The sequence below is a fragment of the Rhinoraja longicauda genome, chromosome 13, assembly GCF_053455715.1.
Source record: "Rhinoraja longicauda isolate Sanriku21f chromosome 13, sRhiLon1.1, whole genome shotgun sequence".
NCBI lineage: Eukaryota > Metazoa > Chordata > Chondrichthyes > Rajiformes > Arhynchobatidae > Rhinoraja > Rhinoraja longicauda.
The window spans coordinates 1606523-1627849 of NC_135965.1; the positions used below are offsets into that span (position 1 = coordinate 1606523).

Below are 21327 nucleotides of genomic sequence, written 5' to 3' on the forward strand. Positions count from 1 at the left end.
TGGGGCTCTGAGCCAGGTCCTGAGTTCCTGATTGGAAGCCTCTACTCAGGCTGGGATCGGGAAGCCCGCCACCGGTTGGGTGTCTCAAAACCGGAGGGGGTGTTTGGCTACTAAGGGTGCGATACAATAGACCCTCGTCCCATATGGAGTCGTCATCTCCCCCCAAACCTATGCCAGCCATTGAATTGCGCAATTCTTTTGATTGTACATCTTTAGTTGGTTTAGTTACGGTCGCCCGCTTCTGTTTTTCTTCTCCCACCTCCTTTTTTTAAAATGTCAACAGTTTTAGGGCTTCCTTCGTCTGTCAACTTAATGCCCAATTTGACGACGTTGTCCTGCCAACTAGATAAAATCTCCTGATCCATCTTTTCTTGGCAAAACTCCCGCCACTTCTGGATCAGAAGTTTTGCTTCCTTACTGCGGTTTCGGGTCCAGATAAGCTCCTGGGCTTTTTGGACAGTCTCCAGGTCATCTGACCCCCCTAATGGCCACACAGTAGGTCCTAGTTTCTTATTAAGGGCCCCTGATAATAGTCGGAATTGTTTAGCATATTCCGGGAGCTTATCACATAAAAGGTTAAGAGGGGACCTGTCGTCCGAGGTGGTGTCTATTACGTTCCCCATTTGTATTTTATATATGTTTTTCTTATCAACAAAAGGAGTTGTATATTCTCTGAGTTTCCTCTCGTGCCTTGGCAGCCCACTTCAGGGTCCTGACCTTCGCGTGGGGGATTTCCCCTCTTAACAACCGGTCTAAGGCTGGGTGTTAGGTAGAGAGGTACTCCCTTGTCCGATATACAACTCTTTAACTTTAACTCCTTACATACAACACACTTATGCTCTATAATTTACCCGAGGATCATTATTGGTTGAGTCTTATTATACCTTTGTTCTATGTCCCCTAGTGAGACACGGTTCACCTTATTAGCTGCTAACGCGTTAGACCTTTTAAATCTTTAGAGGATTGAAACCTCAGGGCCTTTAACCCTCATTTACCGTTTAGACTCAACGATCCTTCCTAAAAACCTTTACACACCTGTCCGTCCAACTGACCCCCGAGATTCCGTCACGCAGATTAACACATCAGCGGTGATCGGCGGGTCATAGAGGAGTCACAAAGACGGGGAAAATAGAGTGGCCAAATAAGATACTCACTCTACTGGCCAATTCCACCATTCTTCGATCCTCGTGCCCTCAAGTCTCGGCCACTATGTATCGATCTTTGTTGTGGAATCCCATCGCTGCCACCAAATGTCGAGTTCGCGTTCGCGGTCAGTTGGTTGACAATAATCAGAGACGGCACAGACTTTACCTGTTAGTTTATTAGAGATCTCGTAGACAGGTTTCTAAAAGCACACACAGAGTTGCGGACTCCGGGGCCAGTGGAAACGTGTCACACCAGCCCCTAGAATTAAGCCCCTTTTATTCCCCAAAACCGCAGAATTCACAGTTATTTACAAGTATCACAACCAATCAATATTGGAATTAAGTCAGTTTTCCCTTATACGGCCGAGTGTTGGAACAAAGTCAGTTTTCCCTTATAAGGTCCTAACAAGCTATTGTTCAAGGTTTAGTCGGCGTCTGTTTACTGTTTGTGTTCTTTATACATTGTGTTTTTCTACTCTGAAGACGAGCTGGAACATTCTGCGGTTTGGGCTATTGATTACTACTAGCTTTAGCAAGCTCAGCATATTTGTGATTACGTAGCCTCAAGCAGGTGTGAGAAAGAGAGAGAGAGAGAGTCTCAAGCATGTGCTTTAACCTAGCACACAATGCTGCAAAGCCCATGCGGAGTCCAGTGGCCGAAGCAAACAAAAAGGACAGATCTGGCTCTGCGTTCCTCATCTCCACACTCCCACTCCACCAATGGCGGCCGCCCGGGCCGGGAGGTGGGTTTCTACGCAACCTCCGTTAGGCGGTGCCCGGCCCTACATTGTCTGGGCCTACATTGTCCGGCCCTACATTGTCCGGCCCTACATTGTCCGAGCCTACATTGTCCGGGCCTACATTGTCCGGGCCTACATTGTCCAGGCCTACATTGTCCGGGATTACACAGTCCGGGCCTACACTTTCCGGACCTACACTGTCCAGACCTGCACCATCCGGATCTACCCTGTCCGGAAGGTAGACACAGATTTTGACCAGCATCTGCAGTTTTTTTTCCTACTACACTGTCCGGACCTACAGCATCCAGATTTACGGTGTCCGGGCTTACAGCGTCTGGGCCTACAGCGTCTGGGCTTACAGCGTTTGGGCCTACAGCGTCTGGGCTTACAGCGTTTGGGCCTACAGCGTCTGGGCCTACTGCGCCGTCCAGGCCTACAGTGCCCCCCCGGGCCTAATACGGGACAAAGGCGGTCCCGTATGGGACAAACCAATTTAGCCCAAAATACAGGATGTCCCGGCTAATGCAGTTGGCAACCCCACCTGCAGCCGACCTAAAGGCGCTAGAAGTATTACACCAGTTTCTCCTCCCATTGGCCCTTGCTCTCCATGCCCGATATCTCCAGCAACTCCATTCCATGTCCAACCAGCTTTCTGCTTCCGCCGAGCCTCCAGGTAAGTTATTTCACAAAATGCTGGCGTAACTTAGCAGGTCAGGCGGCATCTCAGGAGAGAAGGAATGGGTGATGTTTCGGGTCAGTCTGAAGAAGGGTCTCGACCTGAAAAGTCACCCATTCCTTCTCTCCTGAGATGCTGCCTGACCCGCTGAGTTACTCCAGCATTTTGTGAAATAAATACATTCGATTTGTACCAGCATCTGCAGTTATTTTCTTACACTCCAGGTAAGTTAGGTCGCCCGAAGAAGCCCCTGGGCACGGTGGGCCTTCCGATGGAGCCTCCAGCAGTTCCACGCCGATCAGCTCCAGGCAGGTTCGGTTCGGCAGTCCGCTGCGCCTTCTGGCCTTCGATTGTTCCACTCGGGAATGACAAGTTTGTCTGGGAGTTCCTGAAATTTGTTGAAGTTTGAATTTATCTGGGTTTAACCAAACAGCAGTAAAGACTGTACTCAAAAGATGTACAGGTATGTAGGTTAATTGGCTGGGCAAATGTAAAAATTGTCCCTAGTGTGTGTAGAATAGTGTTAATGTGCGGGGATCGCTGGGCGGCACGGACCTGGTGGGCTGAAGGGCCTGTTTCCGCGCTGTATCTCTAAATCTAAAAAAAAAATCTTAAAAAAAAGCTGTTACCATAAAATAAAATACCCCACATATAGGGCGGCAGAGGGGTGCAGAATTGCTGCTTTCCAGCACCAGAGGCACGGGTTTGATCATGACTACGGATACTGTCTGTACTGAATTTGTACATTCTGCCTGAGACGGCGTGGGTTTTCTCTGGGTGCTCCGGTTTCCTCCCACATTCCAAAGATGTGCACGTTTGTAGGTTAATTGGCTTCTGTAAATGGTTCCTAGTGTGTTGGGTAGATGTGTACAGATGATCGCTGGTCGGCATGGACTCGGTGGACCGAATGGCCAGTTTTCACGTTGTATCTCTAAACTAAACTAAGGGAAGTAATTCATCAACTGCAATGTTCAAACTTACCCAAGAGTGTAAAGCAGCCCCAAGTGTTGAGAGTCATAGAGTCAAAGAGTGATACAATGTGGAAACAGGCCCTTCAGCCCAACGTATAAGATTATTAAGGGGTTGGACATGTTAGAGCAGGAAACATGTTCCCAATGTTGGGGGAGTCCAGAACCAGGGGCCACAGTTTAAGAATAAGGGGTAGGCCATTTAGAACAGAGATGAGGAAAAACTTTTTTAGTCAGAGAGTTGTGAATCTGTGGAATTTTCTGCCTCAGAGGGCAGTGGAGGCCAATTCTCTGAATACATTCAAGAGAGAGCTAGATAGAGCTCTTAAGGATAGCGGAGTCAGGGGGTATGGGGAGAAGGCAGGAACGGGGTACTGATTGAGAATGATCAGCCATGATCACATTGAATGGCGGTGCTGGGTCGAAGGGCCGAATGGCCTACTCCTGCACCTATTGTCTATTGTCTATTGTTTAACTCGCCCACACCGGGCAACATGTCCCAGCTACACTAGTCCCACCTGCTCGCGTTTGGCCCAAATCCCTCCAAACCTGTCCAATCCATATACCTGTCTAACTGTTTCTTAAATGTTTGGATAGTCCCTGCCTCAACTACCTCCTCTGGCAGCTTGTTCCATACACCCACCACCCTTTGTGTGAAAAAATTACCCCTCAGATTCCTATTAAATCTTTTCCCCTTCACCTTAAACCTATATGCTTTTGTCCTCGATTCACCTACTCTGGGCAAGAGACTCTGTGCATCTACCCGATCTATTCCTCTCATGATTTTATACACATCTATAAGACCACGCCTCATCCTCCTGCGCTCCACAGGAATAGAGTCCCAGCCTACTCAACCTCTCCCTATAGCTCAGATACTCTAATCCTGGCAATATCCTTGTAAATCTTTTCTGAACCCTTTCCAGCTTGACAACATCTTTCCTATAACCTGTTGCCCAGAACTGAACACAAAATGCAGCCTCACCAACGTCTTATACAACTGCAACATGACCTCACAACTTCTATACTCATTACTCTGACTGATGAAGACCAATGTGCCAAAAGATTTTTTCACCACCCTAGCTACCTGTGACACCACCATCAAGGAACCATGCACCTGCACTCCTAGATCCCTCTGCTCAACAACACTCCCCAGAGCCCTACCATTCACTGTGTATGTCCTGCCCATGTTAGACTTCCCAAAATGTAACACCTCACATTTCTTGGTATTAAATTCCATCACCCATTCCTCAGCCCACCTGGCCAATCGATCCAGATCCTGCTGCAATCGTTCACAACTATCTTCACTGTCTGCAAAACTACCCACTTTTGTATCATCTGCAAACTTTCTAATCTTGCCCTGTATGTTCTCATACAAAACATTGTGGATCCTTGTTGAATGCTTTGCTGATGATCATATATACATCTACAACTTTCCCCTCATCAACCTTTTTGGTCACGTCTTCAAAAAAATCAATCAGATTTGTGAGACACGACCTCCCATGTACAAAACCATGCTGACTATCCCTAATCAGCCCTTGCCCATCCAAATGCCTGTATATCCTATCCCTCAGAATACTCTCCAGTAACTTTCCAACTACAGATGTTAAGCTCACCGGCCTATAGTTCCCAGCATTTTCCCTGCAGCCCTTCTTGAAAAGAGGTACAACATTTGCCACTCTCCAGTCTTCCGGCACCTCTCCTGTATTTAAGGACGACTCATAAATTTCAACCAGGGCTCCCACAATTTCCTCTCTAGTTTCCCGCAATGTCCTCGGATATATCTGATCAGGCCCTGGAGATTTGTCTACCTTCAAACATGACACCACCTTCAGTACTTCCTCGACGGTAACCCTGACTGCTCTCATAACACTTCCAGTGACTGCTCCAGGTTCCTCCGTCCTACTGTCTTTCTCCTCGGTAAATACAGAGGAGAAATACTCATTGAGGACCTTGCCCATCTCCTGTGGCTCCACACAGAGGTGACCACTTTGATTCCTGAGAGGTCCCACTCTCTCTCTAGTTACCCTTTCCCCCCTTATGTATTTATAAAATCTTTTGGGATTGTCCTTAATGCTACCCGCCAGAGCTATCTCCTTGCCCCTTTTTGCCCTTCTGAAAGGCTGGAGCAATTAGGCTTGTATACACTGGGATTTAGAAGGATGAGGGGGGATCTTATTGAAACATATAAGATAATTAGGGGATTGGACACATTAGAGGCAGGAAACATGTTCCCAATGTTGGGGGAGTCCAGAACAAGGGGCCACAGTTTAAGAATAAGGGGTAGGCCGTTTAGAACGGAGATGAGGAAGAACTTTTTCAGTCAGAGAGTGGTGAAGGTGTGGAATTCTCTGCCTCAGAAGGCAGCGGAGGCCAGTTCGTTGGATGCTTTCAAGAGAGAGCTGGATAGAGCTCTTAAGGATAGCGGAGTGAGGGGGGTATGGGGAGAAGGCAGGAACGGGGTACTGATTGAGAGTGATCAGCCATGATCGCATTGAATGGCGGTGCTGGCTCGAAGGGCTGAATGGCCTACTCCTGCACCTATTGTCTATTGTCTATTGATCTCCTTTTTCAGTTTACTCCATAGTTCCCGAAACTCCTCTGGGGATACACAATCCCAGCTACCTGTACCTGTCCCATGCATACTTCTTATTCTTGACCAATGCCTCAATTCCCCTCGTCAGCCAAGCTTCCTTGCCTTGCCCTTCACTCTAACAGGGAAGTACATATCCTGAGCTCTTGTCAGCACACTTTTAAAAACATCCCACTTGGCTGATTTCCTTTCCCCTGAAACAACCTGCCCCAATCAACTTGAACGAGATCCTTCTCTCTCACCCTCAAAATTACCCAATGTAGCATTTTAACACATGGGCCCTGTCTTTCCCTATCCATAACTATCTTAAAGCTAATCGAACAGTGGTTTAGCCTAGAACTTGCCATAAAGTTTTATGTATTTCACCACAGTGTGAATTTGTACAACTCTTCTTTGAGATAGTGAGAAAAATAAATATTTTGTGTTATATTTTAGTAATTCAATATTCTTCCCTTTGAAAGTCAAGATGCATATGAATCGAATGCACAATTAAACCTGCCAAATATATCTAAAATGAATAAAAAACATATGCAAAGATTGTGCAGAAACATTCATATAATTTTGGCCAACATCACTGAGCCAGTATGAATGAATAAGCAGCCAGAGAAATGATGCACTGACAGCTGACATACGATACTGCAGATGCTGCAATCTGGAGCCAAAAACAAACTGCTGGAGGAACTCCATGTGTCAGGAAGCAACAGTGGAGGGAAATAGAGTCACAGAGTGATACAGTGTGGAAACAGGCCCTTCATAGAGTCACAGAGTGATACAGTGTGGAAACAGGCCCTTCATAGAGTCACAGAGTTATACAGTGTGGAAACAGGCCCTTCATAGAGTGATAGAGTGATACAGTGTGGAAACAGGCCCTTCATAGAGTCACAGAGTGATACAGTGTGGAAACAGGCCCTTCATAGAGTCACAGAGTGATACAGTGCGGAAACAGGCCCTTCAGCCCAACTTGCCTACACCGGCCAACAATGTCCCAGCTGCACGGTGGCACAGCGGTAGAGTTGCTGCCTTACAGCGAATGCAGCGCCGGAGACCTGGGTTCCATCCTGACTACGGGTACTGTCTGTACGGAGTTTGTACATTCTCCCCTTGACCTGCATGGATTTTCTCTGAGATCTTCGGCTTCCTCCCACACTCCAAAGATGTACAGGTTTGTAGTTTAATTGTCTTGGTAAATGTAAAAATTGTCCCTAGTGTGTAGGATAGTGCTAATGTGCGGGGATCGCTGGCCGGCGCGGACCCAGTGGGCCGAAGGGCCTGTTTCTGTGCTGTATCTCTAAACTAAACTAAACAAAACACCAGTCCCTCCTGCCTGTGCTTGGTCCATACCCCTCCAAATCTGTCCTATCCATGTATCTGTCTAACAGTTTCTTAAACGATGGGTTAGTCCCAGCCTCAACTACTTCCTCCGGCAGCTTGTTCCATACGCCCACCACCCTCTGTGTGAAATGGACAGACGACATTTTGGGTCAGGACCCTTCTTCAGACTAAAGTAGGGTGACGACCCAAATCTTTGTCCGTTTATTTTCCTCCACAGATGCTGCCTGACCCTTCAGAAGTATGTACTGGATCTACAGTTGAACTTCACTCCTGTAAACTGGTTGTGGAGATTCTGCTTGATTCATTGGAGCCCTCCTAACGTTGATGGTCAGAATACCGACATCAGTCCGTGAGCAGCTCACAGACAGGGGGTCCATGTCTTCAGGGAGCTGGTACTTATGAGTGACCGTGTTTGTGATGGTTCCATCTTCAGCTACCTGTAGAAATGAAAGCAAATTTGCGTTATCATTTGGGGTTATGGATGACAACTAAATGTGGCAAACATGCTTCATTTCACGATTCTAGACCTAAAACATCATTTATCTCACTTCACCTGCTACCTGACCTAGAACATAGAAGATCTTAAGTAGTGAAAGGCCTGGATAGAGTGGATATGGTTCTATGTTCGATGTTCATAAGGTGGAAGTGGCGGCGCCTAACGGCAGCGGCTCGCTAGCAGTCTGTTCGTCTTTTTTCCTTTTTTTTTTTGTTGTGTGTCGGTGTTGGGATGGTTTTTGTATTTTTTTTGGTTGTGTATGTGTGGGGGGTGGTGGTGTGGGTGGGGGGGTGGTGGTGTGGGTGGGGGGGGTGGGGGAAACTTTTCTCTTCCTCACGGCGCGGGGTGCGGCTCGGCTGCGGGGCCTAACATCGCCCGGTGCGGCTCGGCCGCTGGACTTTACATCGCTGGTGCGGCTCGACCACAGGACTTAACAGTGCCCGGTGCAGCTCGGCTGCGGGACTTAACATCGCCCGGTGCGGCTCGGCTGCGGGACTTTACATCGCCCGGTGCGGCTCGGCTGCGGGACTTAACATCGCCCGGTGCGGCTCGACCACGGGACTTGGCTGCGCAAGGCTTGGTCGCGGGGCCTTTCATCGCCCGGCTCGGCCGCGAGACGTTTCAGCGCCCGGTGCGATTCGGTCGGGGGGACTTCCATCCCCTTGCGGGGACTGTGCGGGTCGGTCGGGGACGAGCTGTCTGTCCGTGGGCGTGGGGAAGAGAGTGGAAGTTTTGTTGCCTCCATCACAGTGAGGGGGTGTTTGGAGCCACTGTGATGGACGTTTGTGTTGGGGCTATGTGTCTTGTGTTCTTTTTTTCTATGACTGCTATGTAGTTTCGTTCGGTACTTCGGTACCGAACGACAAATAAAGCTCTGTTATACTGTTATATACAAGTGATAGGAGCAGAATTAGGCCATTCGGCCCATCAAGTCTACTCCACCATTCAATCATGGTCCTAGACTCTCCCACTTGCTAAAGTCCATGTATACAACATCCGCCCCCCCTACCTTCATCAATCTCCTTTGTCACCTCCTCAAAAAACTCAATCAAGCTCGACACGATGTGTTGCTTACAAAGCCATGCTGGCTGGTCTTAATTAGCCCATTCTCATCCAAATGCGAGTAAATCCTATCTCAAAGAATTCTCTCCAGCAGTTTCCCTACCACTGACATGAGGCTCACTGGCCTATAGTTCCCTGGATTCTCTCTGCTAATCATTCTTAAACAAAGGACCACCATTGCCCACTCCCCAGTTCTCTGGGTGCCACCTAATGCCACCTTCTTAAACCTTTTTCTTCCTGACCACGTTTATAACCTCATGCACTTTGATCAGCTCATCATTAAACAACTCCCATATGTCCTATCAACTGATCCCAGTCTACTCTCCTGAGCTCCTGAACTCCTGCCTATTGACACTGTAACCTGCCTTGCCCCAACTAAGTACCTTCCCCCAACATCCACACCTCTCCCTATTCAAAACAATCCTAAAACTTATGGATATGTGAAGGAAAGAACTGCAGATGCTGGATTAAACTGAAGACAGACACAAAAAGCTGGAGTAGTTCGAGTCATAACGTCATACAGCATGGAAACAGGCCCTTCGGCCCAACTTGCCCACGCTGACCACCATGCCCCATCTAAACTCGTCCCACCTGCCTGCATTTGGTCCATATCCCTCTAAATCTATCTGATCCGTGTTTCTTAAAAGTTGTGATAGTAAATGCGTCCACTACCTCCTCCAGCAGTTTTTTCCATACACCTACCACCCTTTGTGGAAAAAAGTTCCCTCTCAGGTTTCCTATTAAACCTTTCTCCCTTCAACTCAAACCGATGTCCTCTGGTTCTTGATTTCCCTACTCTGTGTAAAACACTGTGCATTTACCCTATCTAATCCCCTCATGATCTGAGACACCTGTATAAGATCAACCGATCACTAACCCCAAGTTCTTGTTCCATTGTAACACCAGTCACCTGGCCAAGCAGGTCCAGTGGTCCCTCGTCTCGTTTAGAGGCACAGCGCAGAAACAGGCCCTTTGGCCCACCAGGTCCACGCCGACCAGCGATCCCCACACATTAACACTCTCCTACACCCACTAGGGACAATTTTTACATTTATACCAAGCCAATTAACCTACAAACCTGCACGTCTTTGGAGTGTGGGAGGAAACCGAAGATCTCGGAGAAAACCCACGCAGGTCACGGGGAGAACGTACAAACTCCGTACAGACAGCACCCGTAGTCAGGATTGAACCGGGTCTCCGGCGCTGCATCAGTGAATCTGTGGAATTCTCTGCCTCAGAAGGCAGTGGAGGCCAATTCTCTGAATGCATTCAAGACAGAGCTGGATAGAGCTCTTAAGGATAGCGGAGTCAGGGGGTATGGGGAGAAGGCAGGAACGGGGTACTGATTGAGAATGATCAGCCATGATCACTTTGAATGGCGGTGCTGGCTCGAAGGGCCGAATGGCCTCCTCCTGCACCTATTGTCTATTGTCTATTGTCTAACTCTACCGCTGTGCTACCGTTACTGTGAATAGCCCTGGTCAGACTATTCACAGACTGTTTAAAGAAACCTTCTTGGATGCACCTCACAAATTCTGCCCCATCTAGTCCCTTTGCCCTGAGTAAGTCCCAGTCAACATCAGGGAAGTTAAAGCCACCCTCTACAATTACCCAGGGGCTCTGGCATCCTTCCATCATACCTGTTCCTCTATCTCCCACTAGCTATTGGAATAAAATCCCATTACAGTAATTGCTCCTTGCAAGAGGGCCGTCGGTAAGGTTGCCAACGTCCTCACTCCCAAATAAGGGACAAAAGGTGACATCACCGTCCAGCGCCCCACGTGACCTCACACAGCCAGCGGCCACGTGCTCTCACTCCACCAATGGCGGCCGCCCAGACCGAGAGGTGGGTTGCTACGCAACCTCCGTTAGGCGAACACCCCCGAACCCATTCCGTTAGCCTACAGTGTCCGGGCCTACAGTGTCCGGGCCTACAGTGTCTGGGCCACAGTGTCTGGGCCTACAGTGTCCGGGCCGACAGTGTCCGGGCCTACAGTGTCCGGGCCTACAGTGTCTGGGCCCACAGTGTCCGGGCCCACAGTGTCCGGGCCGACAGTGTGCGGGCCCACAGTGTCCGGGCCGACAGTGTCCGGGCCTACAGTGTCCGGGCCGACAGTGTCCGGGCCTACAGTGTCTGGGCCCACAGTGTCCGGGCCTACAGTGTCCGGGCCGACAGTGTGCGGGCCCACAGTGTCCGGGCCGACAGTGTCAGGGCCTACAGTGTCTGGGCCCACAGTGTCCGGGCCTACAGTGTCCGGGCCGACAGTGTCCGGGCTGACAGTGTCCGGGCCTACAGTGTCCGAGCCTACAGTGTCCGGGCCGACAGTGTTCGGGCCTACAGCGACCCCTGGGCCTCATATGAGACAAGGACGGTCCTATACGGGACAAACAAATTTAGCCCAAAATACTGGATGTCCTGGCTAATACGGGACATTTGGCAACCGTTGCCGTCGGTGAGAGTGGGGGGGGGGGGGTCGGGGAGAGTGGAGGGAGGTCGGGGAGAGTGGGGGGGTCAGGGACAGTGGCGGGGTCGGGGAGAGTGGGGGGGGTCGGGGAGAGTTAGGGGAGGTCGAGGATAGAGGGGGGTCGGGGAGAGTGGAGGGAGGTGGGGAGAGTGGGGGGGGTCGGGGAGAGTGGGGGGTCGGGGAGAGTTGGGGAGAGTTGGGGGAGGCCGAGGATAGTGGGGGGCGGTCGGGGAGAGTAGGGGGGTCGGGGAGAGTGGGGGGTCGGGGAGAGTGGAGGGTTCGGGGAGAGTAGGGGGGTCGGGGAGAGTAGGGGGGTCGGGGAGAGTAGGGGGGTCGGGGAGAGTAGGGGGTCGGGGAGAGTTGGGGGAGAGTTGGGGAAGGTCGAGGATAGTGGGGGGCAGTCGGGGAGAGTGGGGGGAGGTCAAAGATAGTGGGGGGAGGTGGGGGAGAGTGGGGGGGGTCGGGAAGAGTTGGGGAGGTCGAGGATAGTGGGGGGAGATGGGGAGAGTGGGGGGTTCGGGGAGAGTGGAGGGGTCGGGGAGAGTGGGGTCGGGGAGAGTTGGGGGGGGTAGGGGATAGTGGAGGGGGTAGGGGTTAGTGGAGGGAGGTCGAGGACAGTGGGGTCCGTGGGGAGGGAGGTCGGTGAGAGTGGGGGGGTCGTTGAGAGTGGGGGGGGTCGTTGAGAGGGGGGGGGTCGGAGAGAGTAGGAGGGGGTTGGGGAGAGTGGGAGGGGCGGGGAGAGTGGGAGGGGGTCGGGGAGAGTGGGGGGGTGGGAGAGAGTGGGGGGGTCGGAGAGAGTGGGGGGGTCGGGGAGAGTAGGGGGGGTCGGGGAGAGTGGGAGGGTCGGAGAGAGTGGGGGGGGTCGGGGAGAGTAGGGGGGTCGGTGAGAGTGGGGGGGTCGTTGAGAGTGGGGGGGGGTCGGGGAGAATGGGGAGGGTCAGAGAGAGTAGGAGGGGGTTGGGGAGAGTGGCGGGGTCGGGGAGAGTGGGGGGGTCGGGGAGAGTGGGGGGGGTCAGGGAGAGTGGGGGGTCAGGGAGAGTGGGGGGGTCTCGGGGAGAGTGGGGGGGGTTCGGGGAGAGTGGGGGGGGTCAGGGAGAGTAGGGGGGTCGGGGAGAGTGGGGGGGGTCAGGGAGAGTGGGGGGGTCGGGGAGAGTGGGGGGGGTCGGGGAGAGTCAGGGGAGAGTTTCAGTCTGAAGAACGGCCGCGACCCAAAACGTCACCCATTCCTTCTCTCCAGAGATGCTGCCCGTCCCGTTGAGTTACTCCAGCATTCTGTGATACCTTCGGTGTAAACCAGCATCTGCAGTTCCTTCCTACACTTCCCGTTTGGCATTGAGCTGTTAATCTTTTAAAGATTGCTTTTGATATTTTGTTTGGAGCAATACAAAAGGATGAATACACTGGAATTTAGAAGGATGAGGGGGGATCTTATTGAAACATATAAGATAATTAGGGGATTGGACACATTAGAGGCAGATAACATGTTCCCAATGTTGGGGGAGTCCAGAACAAGGGGCCACAGTTTGAGAATAAGGGGTAGGCCATTTAGAACGGAGATGAGGAAGAACTTTTTCAGTCAGAGGGTGGTGAAGGTGTGGAATTCTCTGCCTCAGAAGGCAGTGGAGGCCAGTTCGTTGGATGCTTTCAAGAGAGAGCTGGATAGAGCTCTTAAGGATAGCGGAGTGAGGGGGTATGGGGAGAAGGCAGGAACGGGGTACTGATTGATAGTGATCAGCCATGATCGCATTGAATGGCGGTGCTGGCTCGAAGGGCTGAATGGCCTACTCCTGCACCTATTGTCTATTGTCTATTGTCTATTGAATCATTTGGACCTTTTCGGCTTTGATGACTATGTAGTAGTTGTACATGGTGACAATGATGTCTTCTGGATCAAACTGACTGACATCAGCCGTAACTTGGTAAGTGTCACCCATGGTGTTGACATTTCCGAGGCTTCCTTGTCGCCCAGGTGCTGGAGCTATTATGATTGGAAACAAAACATAGTGAAAAGCAAGAAAGTATTCTTACGTATTATATACATGCATGCATATATTTCTTACTAAGGTATTTATTCACAAAATGCTGGAGTAACTCAGCAAGTCAGGCAGCATCTCAGGAGAGAAGGAATGGGTGACGTTTCGGGTAGAGACCCTTCAAGGGTCCAGACCCACACAAACCAACCTCCCTTCCATTGACTCCATCTATACCGCGCGCTGCCTCGGCAAGGCCAGCAACATAATCAAGGACCAGTCGCACCCTGGCCATTCCCTCTTCTCCCCTCTCCCATCAGGCAAAAGTTACAGGTGTGAAAAATCACACCTCCAGATTCAGGAACAGTTCCTTCCCAGCTGTTATCAGACAACTGAACCATTCAATCGCAACCAGAGAGCAGAGCTGAACTACTGGACGAGTTTAGAACCAGGGGCCACAGTCGTAGAATAAAGGGGAGGCCATTTAAAACAGAGGTGAGAAAAACCCAGAGAGTTGTGAATTTGTGGAATTCTCTGCCATGTAAGGCAGTGGAGGCCAATTCACTGGATGAATTAAAAAGAGAGTTAGATAGAGCTCTAGGGGCTAGTGGAATCAAGGGGTATGGGGAGAAGGCAGGCACGGGTTACTGATTGTGGATGATCAGCCATGATCACAATGAATGGCTGTGCTGGCTCGAAGGGCCAAATGGCCTCCTCCTGCACCTATTTTCTATGTTTACTACCTACCTCATCAGGGACCCTCGGACTATCTTGATTGGACTTTGCCTTGCACTAAACTTTACTCCCTTATCATGTATAACATGTACACTGTAAATGGCTTAATTGTAAACATGTATTGTCTTTCTGCTGGCTGGATAGCAGGGAACAAACGCTTTTCACTGTACCTCGGTACACGTGACAATAAACTACACTAAGAAACTAGCCAACTTCCAGATGACAAGGCAATTTCTTAGAAGACTAGGAAATCCTGGTGTCCTGATTAGCAATCATAAGAATATAAAAATTAACAAAAACTTCTACTGATATTTTATAAACAGCCATGTGAAGAATGCTCAGTTGGACCTTTTCTGCTTTGACGACTGTGTGACATTGTGAGCTTTCCGGATTACACTGCCAAACATCAAAGATGCCTTGTGCTGGTTTAAATCGAAGGTAGACATGAAATGCTGGAATAACTCAGCGGGTCAGGCAGCATCTCTGGACAGAAGGAATGGGTGACGTTTTGGGTCAAGGCCCTTCTTCAGACTGACGTCAGGGGAGTCGGCGGTACAGGATAAAATGTAGTCGGAGACAGTAAGACTGGTGGGAGAACTGGGAAGGGGGAGGGATGGAGAGAGAGGGAAAGCAAGGGCTATTTGAAGTTAGAGAAGTCAATGTTCATACCGCTGGGGTGTAAGCTGCCCAAGCGAGATATGAGGTGCTGTTCCTCCAAATTGCGGTGGGCCTCACTATGACAATGGAGGAGGCCTATGACAGAAAGGTCAGATTGGGAGTGGGAGGGGGAGTTAAAGTGTTGAGCCAAGTGTTGAGATAATGTGTCACAATACACAGTGCATCGCACCCTGCTGCATATGGGGCTGCACACGGAGGACCAACAGCATATTAGGCAGATGGTCATAATGTTTTGGCTCATCAGGTCATAATGTTTTGGCTGATCGATCTATCTCTCCCTCCCAACCCCATTCTCCTGCCTTCTCCCCATAACCCCTGACACCTGACGTATTGAAATATTGAATTTACTAATATTAATTAACACCTTTTTTTAATTTCTCACCGTGAGTGTTGCATTCTGTCCAACTCATCTCACTTTTCTTTTCTGTCATCAACTACTGGTTTTTAACCCTAATCATTACATTGGCAATGTTAATCACAGACAATCCCTCTATTCGACGATAGACAATAGACAATAGGTGCAGGAGTAGGCCATTCGGCCCTTCGAGCCAGCACCGCCATTCAATGTGATCATGGCTGATCATTCTCAATCAGTACCCCGTTCCTGCCTTCTCCCCATACCCCCTGACTCTGCTATCCTTAAGAGCTCTATCTAGCTCTCTCTTGAATGCATTCAGAGAACTGGCCTCCACTGCCTTCTGAGGCAGAGAATTCCACAGATTTACAACTCTCTGACTGAAAAAGTTTTTCCTCATCTCAGTTCTAAATGGCCTATCCCTTATTCTTAAACTGTGGCCCCTGGTTCTGGCCTCCCCCAACATTAGGAACATGTTTCCTGCCTCTAGTGTGTCCAATCCCTTAATAATCTTATGTTTCAATAAGATCCCCTCTCATCCTTCTAAATTCCTATTCTCTGCACTCCCCCTCTCTGCTATTTAAACCATGCCTGACTTCTTCTCCCTGTTTGCCTTTTGATAAAGAGTCCTCGACCTGTAACCTTGACTCCATTTCATTCCCCACTAACACTGTTGGACCTGCAGAGTGCTTACAGAATTTTTTTTCAAATTTCCGCTATCTACAGTTTTCAATTCCAACAACATTAGTGCCTAACTTGGCAAAGCACCAATTCTGAACTTGACTTTCAAATGTCTCGGCCATTTTAGGCAGCGCAGTGGCACTGCCAACACTACCGCTGATAGAGTTGCTGCCTCACGGCACCAGATGTCTCACTGTTCTAATTTCAGATTTGGAAATATTTCTTTGCTCATAATTTAGCAGCAACAATTCTATTTAAGACACTAGTCATTAGTCTTAAATTAAAATCATGGAGTCATAGAGCATAGAGTCTTATAATGTAGAAACAGGCCCTTTGACCCAACTTGCCCACATCAGCCAAGCTGTCCTATCCATGTACCTGTCTAAATGTTTCTTAAACATCACAATAGTATGTGCCTCAACTACCTTCTCCGGCAGCTTGTTCCATATACCTACCACCCTTTGGTGATAAGGTTACCCCTTCAGGTTTCTATTAAATCTATCCCCCCTTACCTTAAACCTATGTCCTCTGGGTGTCGATTCCCCAACTCTGCACAAGAGACTCTGTGCGTCTACCCGATCTATTCCTCTCATGATTTTGTACACCTCTATTAGATCACCCTTCATCCTTCTGCACTCCAAGGAATAGAGTCCTCACCTGCTCAACCTCTCCCTAAAGCTCAGGCCCTCGATTCCTGGCAACATTCTCGTAAATCTTCTCTGCACCCTTTCCAGCTTGACAACACCTTTCCTATAACATGGTGCCCAAATCTGGACACAATACTCTAAATGCGGCCTCATTAGTGTCTTATATAACTGCAACATGACCTAACTTCTATACTCAATGCTCTAACTGATGAAGGCCAATGTGCCAAATGCCTTTTTCACCACCCTATCTACCTCAGATGCCACTTTCAATGAACTATGTACCTACACTCCTAGATCCCTCTGCTCTACAACACTCCCCAGAGCCCTACCATTCACTCCCAAAATGCAGCACCTCACATTTCTCAATATTAAATTCCATCAACCATTCCTCATCCCACCTGCCCAAAAGATCCTGATGCAATTTTTGACAACTATCTTCACTATCTACAATACCCCACTTTTGTGTCATCTTCAAACTTGCTAACCATTGCCACGTACGATCTCATCCAAATCATTGATATTGATGACAGACAGCAATGGGCCCAGCAATGAACCCTGAGGCACACCACTAGTCACAGGCCTCCAGTCTGAAAAGCAGCCTTCCACCATCACCTATGAAGCCAATTGTCAATCCATTCAGCTTTCTCTCCTTGGCTCCCATGGGATCTAACCTTCCACAGCAGCCTACCTTGCGGAACCTAGTCAAGTGCCTTGCTGTAATCTCTATATACAGCGTCTACACCTCTGCCTTCATTAACCTTTTTGGTCACATCCTCAAAAACGCAGATTTGTGAGACACGACCTCCCACGTACAAAACCATATGGACCACCCCTAATCAGCCCTTGTCTGTCCAAATGCATGTATATCCTGTTTGGAAAGTAAATTGCAGAGGAAGGTATATAAAAATAAAAAAATAAAGTAATTGGAGACTGACAAATATAAATCTGGGGGGGTGGGGGTTGGCAGGGGTGGGGGGGGGGGGGGGTTGGCAGTGGGGGAGTGGGGAGAATGAAGCACAGAATACCATGATCAAAAATGATCAGATGCAAATAGATAAAAAGGCAATATGTTCTTTGGGTTTTGATAATTATATTACATAAGTTCTGCATTAATATTCATGTCAAATATGTGTTCCTTGCCCTTTTTTAATATTCTGAGCAAAATGTCAGGTCATAGTTCTTGTTCATTTTACACATCAAAGAAGGCTCAGTAAGATTACACACAAAATCAACTTCTCGATAATCTGCTGAGGCTTTTCCAATCCTGGAATAATGATTTTTTTCCCAATCAAGGAGTTCCATTTTATCCCAAAATGAGACTGCAAATGATGGGCAGCTCTGTACTGTTACCTTACACCTGTGTAGAACTGCTTGCCTGAAGTACTAATAACACATGCAACATTCTTACTGCAGCAGATGGACACAAAAAGCTGGAGTAACTCAGTGGGACAGGCAGCATCTCCGGAGAGAAGGAATGGGTGACGTTTCAGGTCGAGACGTCTGAAGAAGGGTCTCGACTGGAAACATCCTAGTCTGAAGAAGGGTCTCGACCTGAAACGTCACCCTCTTCTCCGCTCTCTCCAGAGATGCTGCCTGCCCCGCTGAGTTACTCCTGCATTTTGTGTCTATCTTCGGTTCAAACCAGCATCTGCAGTTCATTCCTACATATTCTTATTGCAAAGATTGTCTTGGGGGGGCTTCTAAATATCCATGAGGCCAAAGACAAAAGAAGTTAGATATTAAAGATCAAACCTGCATATCCAAAGGATTCATTTCTAGGCCTTACAAAATGGCCATTCCTGAAGGGGGTCTTTTCCATTTCATCCTCAAATAAGTTCCTTGCTGCGTCCACGTATTGATCGAAGCTGGGGTCGCCTGACGATCGCCGGCTATAGTTGCTGTAACGCTCGGATCTGAATGTTGAGGAAGAGCTGAGGGAAGACATTGTACGTAGCGTGTAGCAGGAGAACAGCGAGTGTGCCTGGCATCAGGGACAATAGCAGCAAACCTCCCAAAGTCAAAGTATTCTCAATAATCTGAAAGACCATCCCCAGCAGCCAATCATAAATCTTCAATTGTTTCCATATATAGAACCCATCGATAGTTTCCAATACAAATAAGTATATGAGGATTCAAAGTACTTGACTCATGGTAACGAAAAGGGAATAGTGTTCATGGAATGTGAGATAGCGCAGCTTTCTCTGATACCAGCAAAATTCCTTTGGACAGATAAGGTACATGAGTATTTTATAAATGCGCCACAAGCAGCACTCTCTGGTCAGAGGGTGGTTAATCTGTGGAACTCGTTGCCACAGAGGGCTGTGGGGGCCAAGTCAGTGGATATTTTGAAGGCAGAGGTACACAAATTCTTGATTAGAACGGGTGTCAAGGGATAATGGGGAGAAGTCAGGAAAATGGGATTAGGAGGCAGAGATCAGCCATGATTGACTGGCAGAGTGGACTCGATGGGCTGAATGGCCTAATTCCACTGCAATAACTTGCGAACTTGTGAATACTTAGTTTAAAATGAAACAATAGTGTACTGGGAGCTTGAATAGCCTGTAACTATACTGTATGTTGAGGTGCTCCCCGACTAATGATGTTTCAACTTACGATATTTCGACTTTACAATGGTGCAAATGTGGAATCCGCTGTGGTGGATGTTTATGTTAAATTTTGTTTTATGTGGCTGTGTGTCTTGTTGCTTTTCACTTAGTGTGGCTGTAAGGTAACTCACATTTCACTGTACCTTAATTAGTACATGTGACAATAAATTGATCTTGAAATCTTGAAATCTTGAAAGTCAACCTATCCCTGTGTTAAATCAAATTCTTTATCTTCAGTCTGAATAATCACACGTGATACTGGATTAGCACATCAGATTTATTCCACCATGGGGTTCTTCCCGAGAAGATCTCCAGACACAACACTAGTGTCTGAAGAGATCTCAACTCAGGGGAGGGGAAGAACAACTTCTCCACCATTGTTTACTTTTTTATACAGAAAAAGAGAGGTGTGACAAAAAGAAATCAAGGACCAATTACACATCTAATACAATTCCCATGGTTACAGAGAAGACAAAATCATTGATACAGGTTACATGCTCAGAAACCAAACCATTAATATAAGTCACATGTTTTTAGAGAAACGCATCAATTTACCTAGAGTGGATTTAAAACTTTTCCTACTTTCACACGCACCCAAATAAGGAGTTGTTACTAAGAAAGAAACTTTCTTATCTCTATAGACGAGCAATCTCGTAGCTGCATGACCTTGCTTTGCTGTTTCAATACACAGTACTCGCAGTCAGACAGAGTGGGAGAGGACAATAGCCCATCTCTTCTGTACACTCCTTATCATTCGTAAAGGGACAAACACATTCTGTTCCCAAGGATAACATTTCTGCCACAAGCATCCATCTTACTGCTTTCCACTAAAATAAGCATTCATTTTATATTAGCTAAAACAACAAAAGAAACCATCTCTACTACAACAAAATATAATATCTCTAATTGACTATATCAGCTAATAGCATAGATTCTCACCTGGGCCTAGCTGAAGTTGGATAATGAGATCTGAATGACAACTAAGTGGCTGGTGGCACAGTGCAAAGGTCGTACGCTGAAACATCTTTGACAACCATTGACTGCCAACAGACCTGGGAGCAGAGCGGTCAGGGCTTCCATCAAAGTTGTTTCTGAACTTGACTTTCAAATGTCTCGGCCATTTTAGGCAGCGCAGTGGCACTGCCAACACTACCGCTGATAGAGTTGCTGCCTCACGGCACCAGAGCCCCAGGTTCGATCCTGACTATGGGTGTTATCTGGATGGCGTTTGTACATTCTTCCTGTGACTGCATGGGATTGTTTTCTGGGTCCTCCGGTTTTCTCCCACATGCCAAAGATATGCAAGATTGTCGGTAAATTGGCTTCTGTAAATTGCCCCTAGTATGTAGGACGTAAAAGTGGAAGAACATGAAACTTGTGTGCACACGGACTCAATGTGTTGATTTCCATGCTGTATCTCTAAAATTAAAACATTTAGTGATAACAAATCTTAACATTTAAAAGGTTAAAATACATTAAAACGACATAAATAATTGTGAAAAACAACTTACCTTCCACTATACCTAACAATCTTCTAATCCCCATTGTAATCCTTGGAGTTTTGGATAGTGTGGCTGGTCTAACTGGCATAGTAATTGGGAAGGTAGACACACAATGCTGGAGTAACTCAGCGGCTCAGTCTGAAGAAGGGTCTCGACCCGAAACATCACCCATTCCTTCTCTCCCAAGATGCTGCCTGACCCGCTGAGTTACTCCAGCATTGTGTGTCTACCTTCGATTTTAACCAGCATCCGCAGTTTTTTTCCACTCGCATTTGCGAAGCCTTTCTACCATGTAATTGTGAGGAGTCACAACAAGACAGAGACTGGCACTTTGTTTGAATGGCTGAATATTGGGTGTTCCTGATGCAACCTCTGTCCACTGCCAGCAAGGTTTGGTTCCAAAGTTGCTTTAGTTCTTTCACATGCAGAAAGAACTGAGTGGACGCAAATAGTGGATCAACATGATCATCCCTCTGGAAACCAAATGGCACATGCCAAAGTGTCTGAAGAAGGGTCTCGACCCGAAACGTCACCCATTCCTTCTCTCCAGAGATGCTGCCTGAGTTACTCCAGCTTTTTGTGTCTATCTTCCACCACATGTCCATGTACATTACAAACACCACCTAAGCTTCGAACTACGAACTGTCTTGGTTGCAGTAGTGACTTCAGGCTTTGGTTT

At 48.2% G+C, this 21327-nt stretch overlaps 1 protein-coding gene across 1 annotated transcript; it reads right to left on the reverse strand.

The window, feature by feature from the left end:
* Positions 1–221: 221 nt before the first annotated feature.
* Positions 222–18485, reverse strand: LOC144599348 (uncharacterized). The gene is made up of 5 exons (XM_078410139.1): positions 18293–18485; positions 13307–13452; positions 7720–7888; positions 2779–2976; positions 222–523 (listed from the first exon to the last, which is right to left on the reverse strand). Exons 1-5 carry the CDS (start codon positions 18483–18485, stop codon positions 222–224), a joined length of 1008 nt encoding a protein of 335 aa, XP_078266265.1.
* Between the last annotated feature and the right edge of the window lie 2842 nt (positions 18486–21327).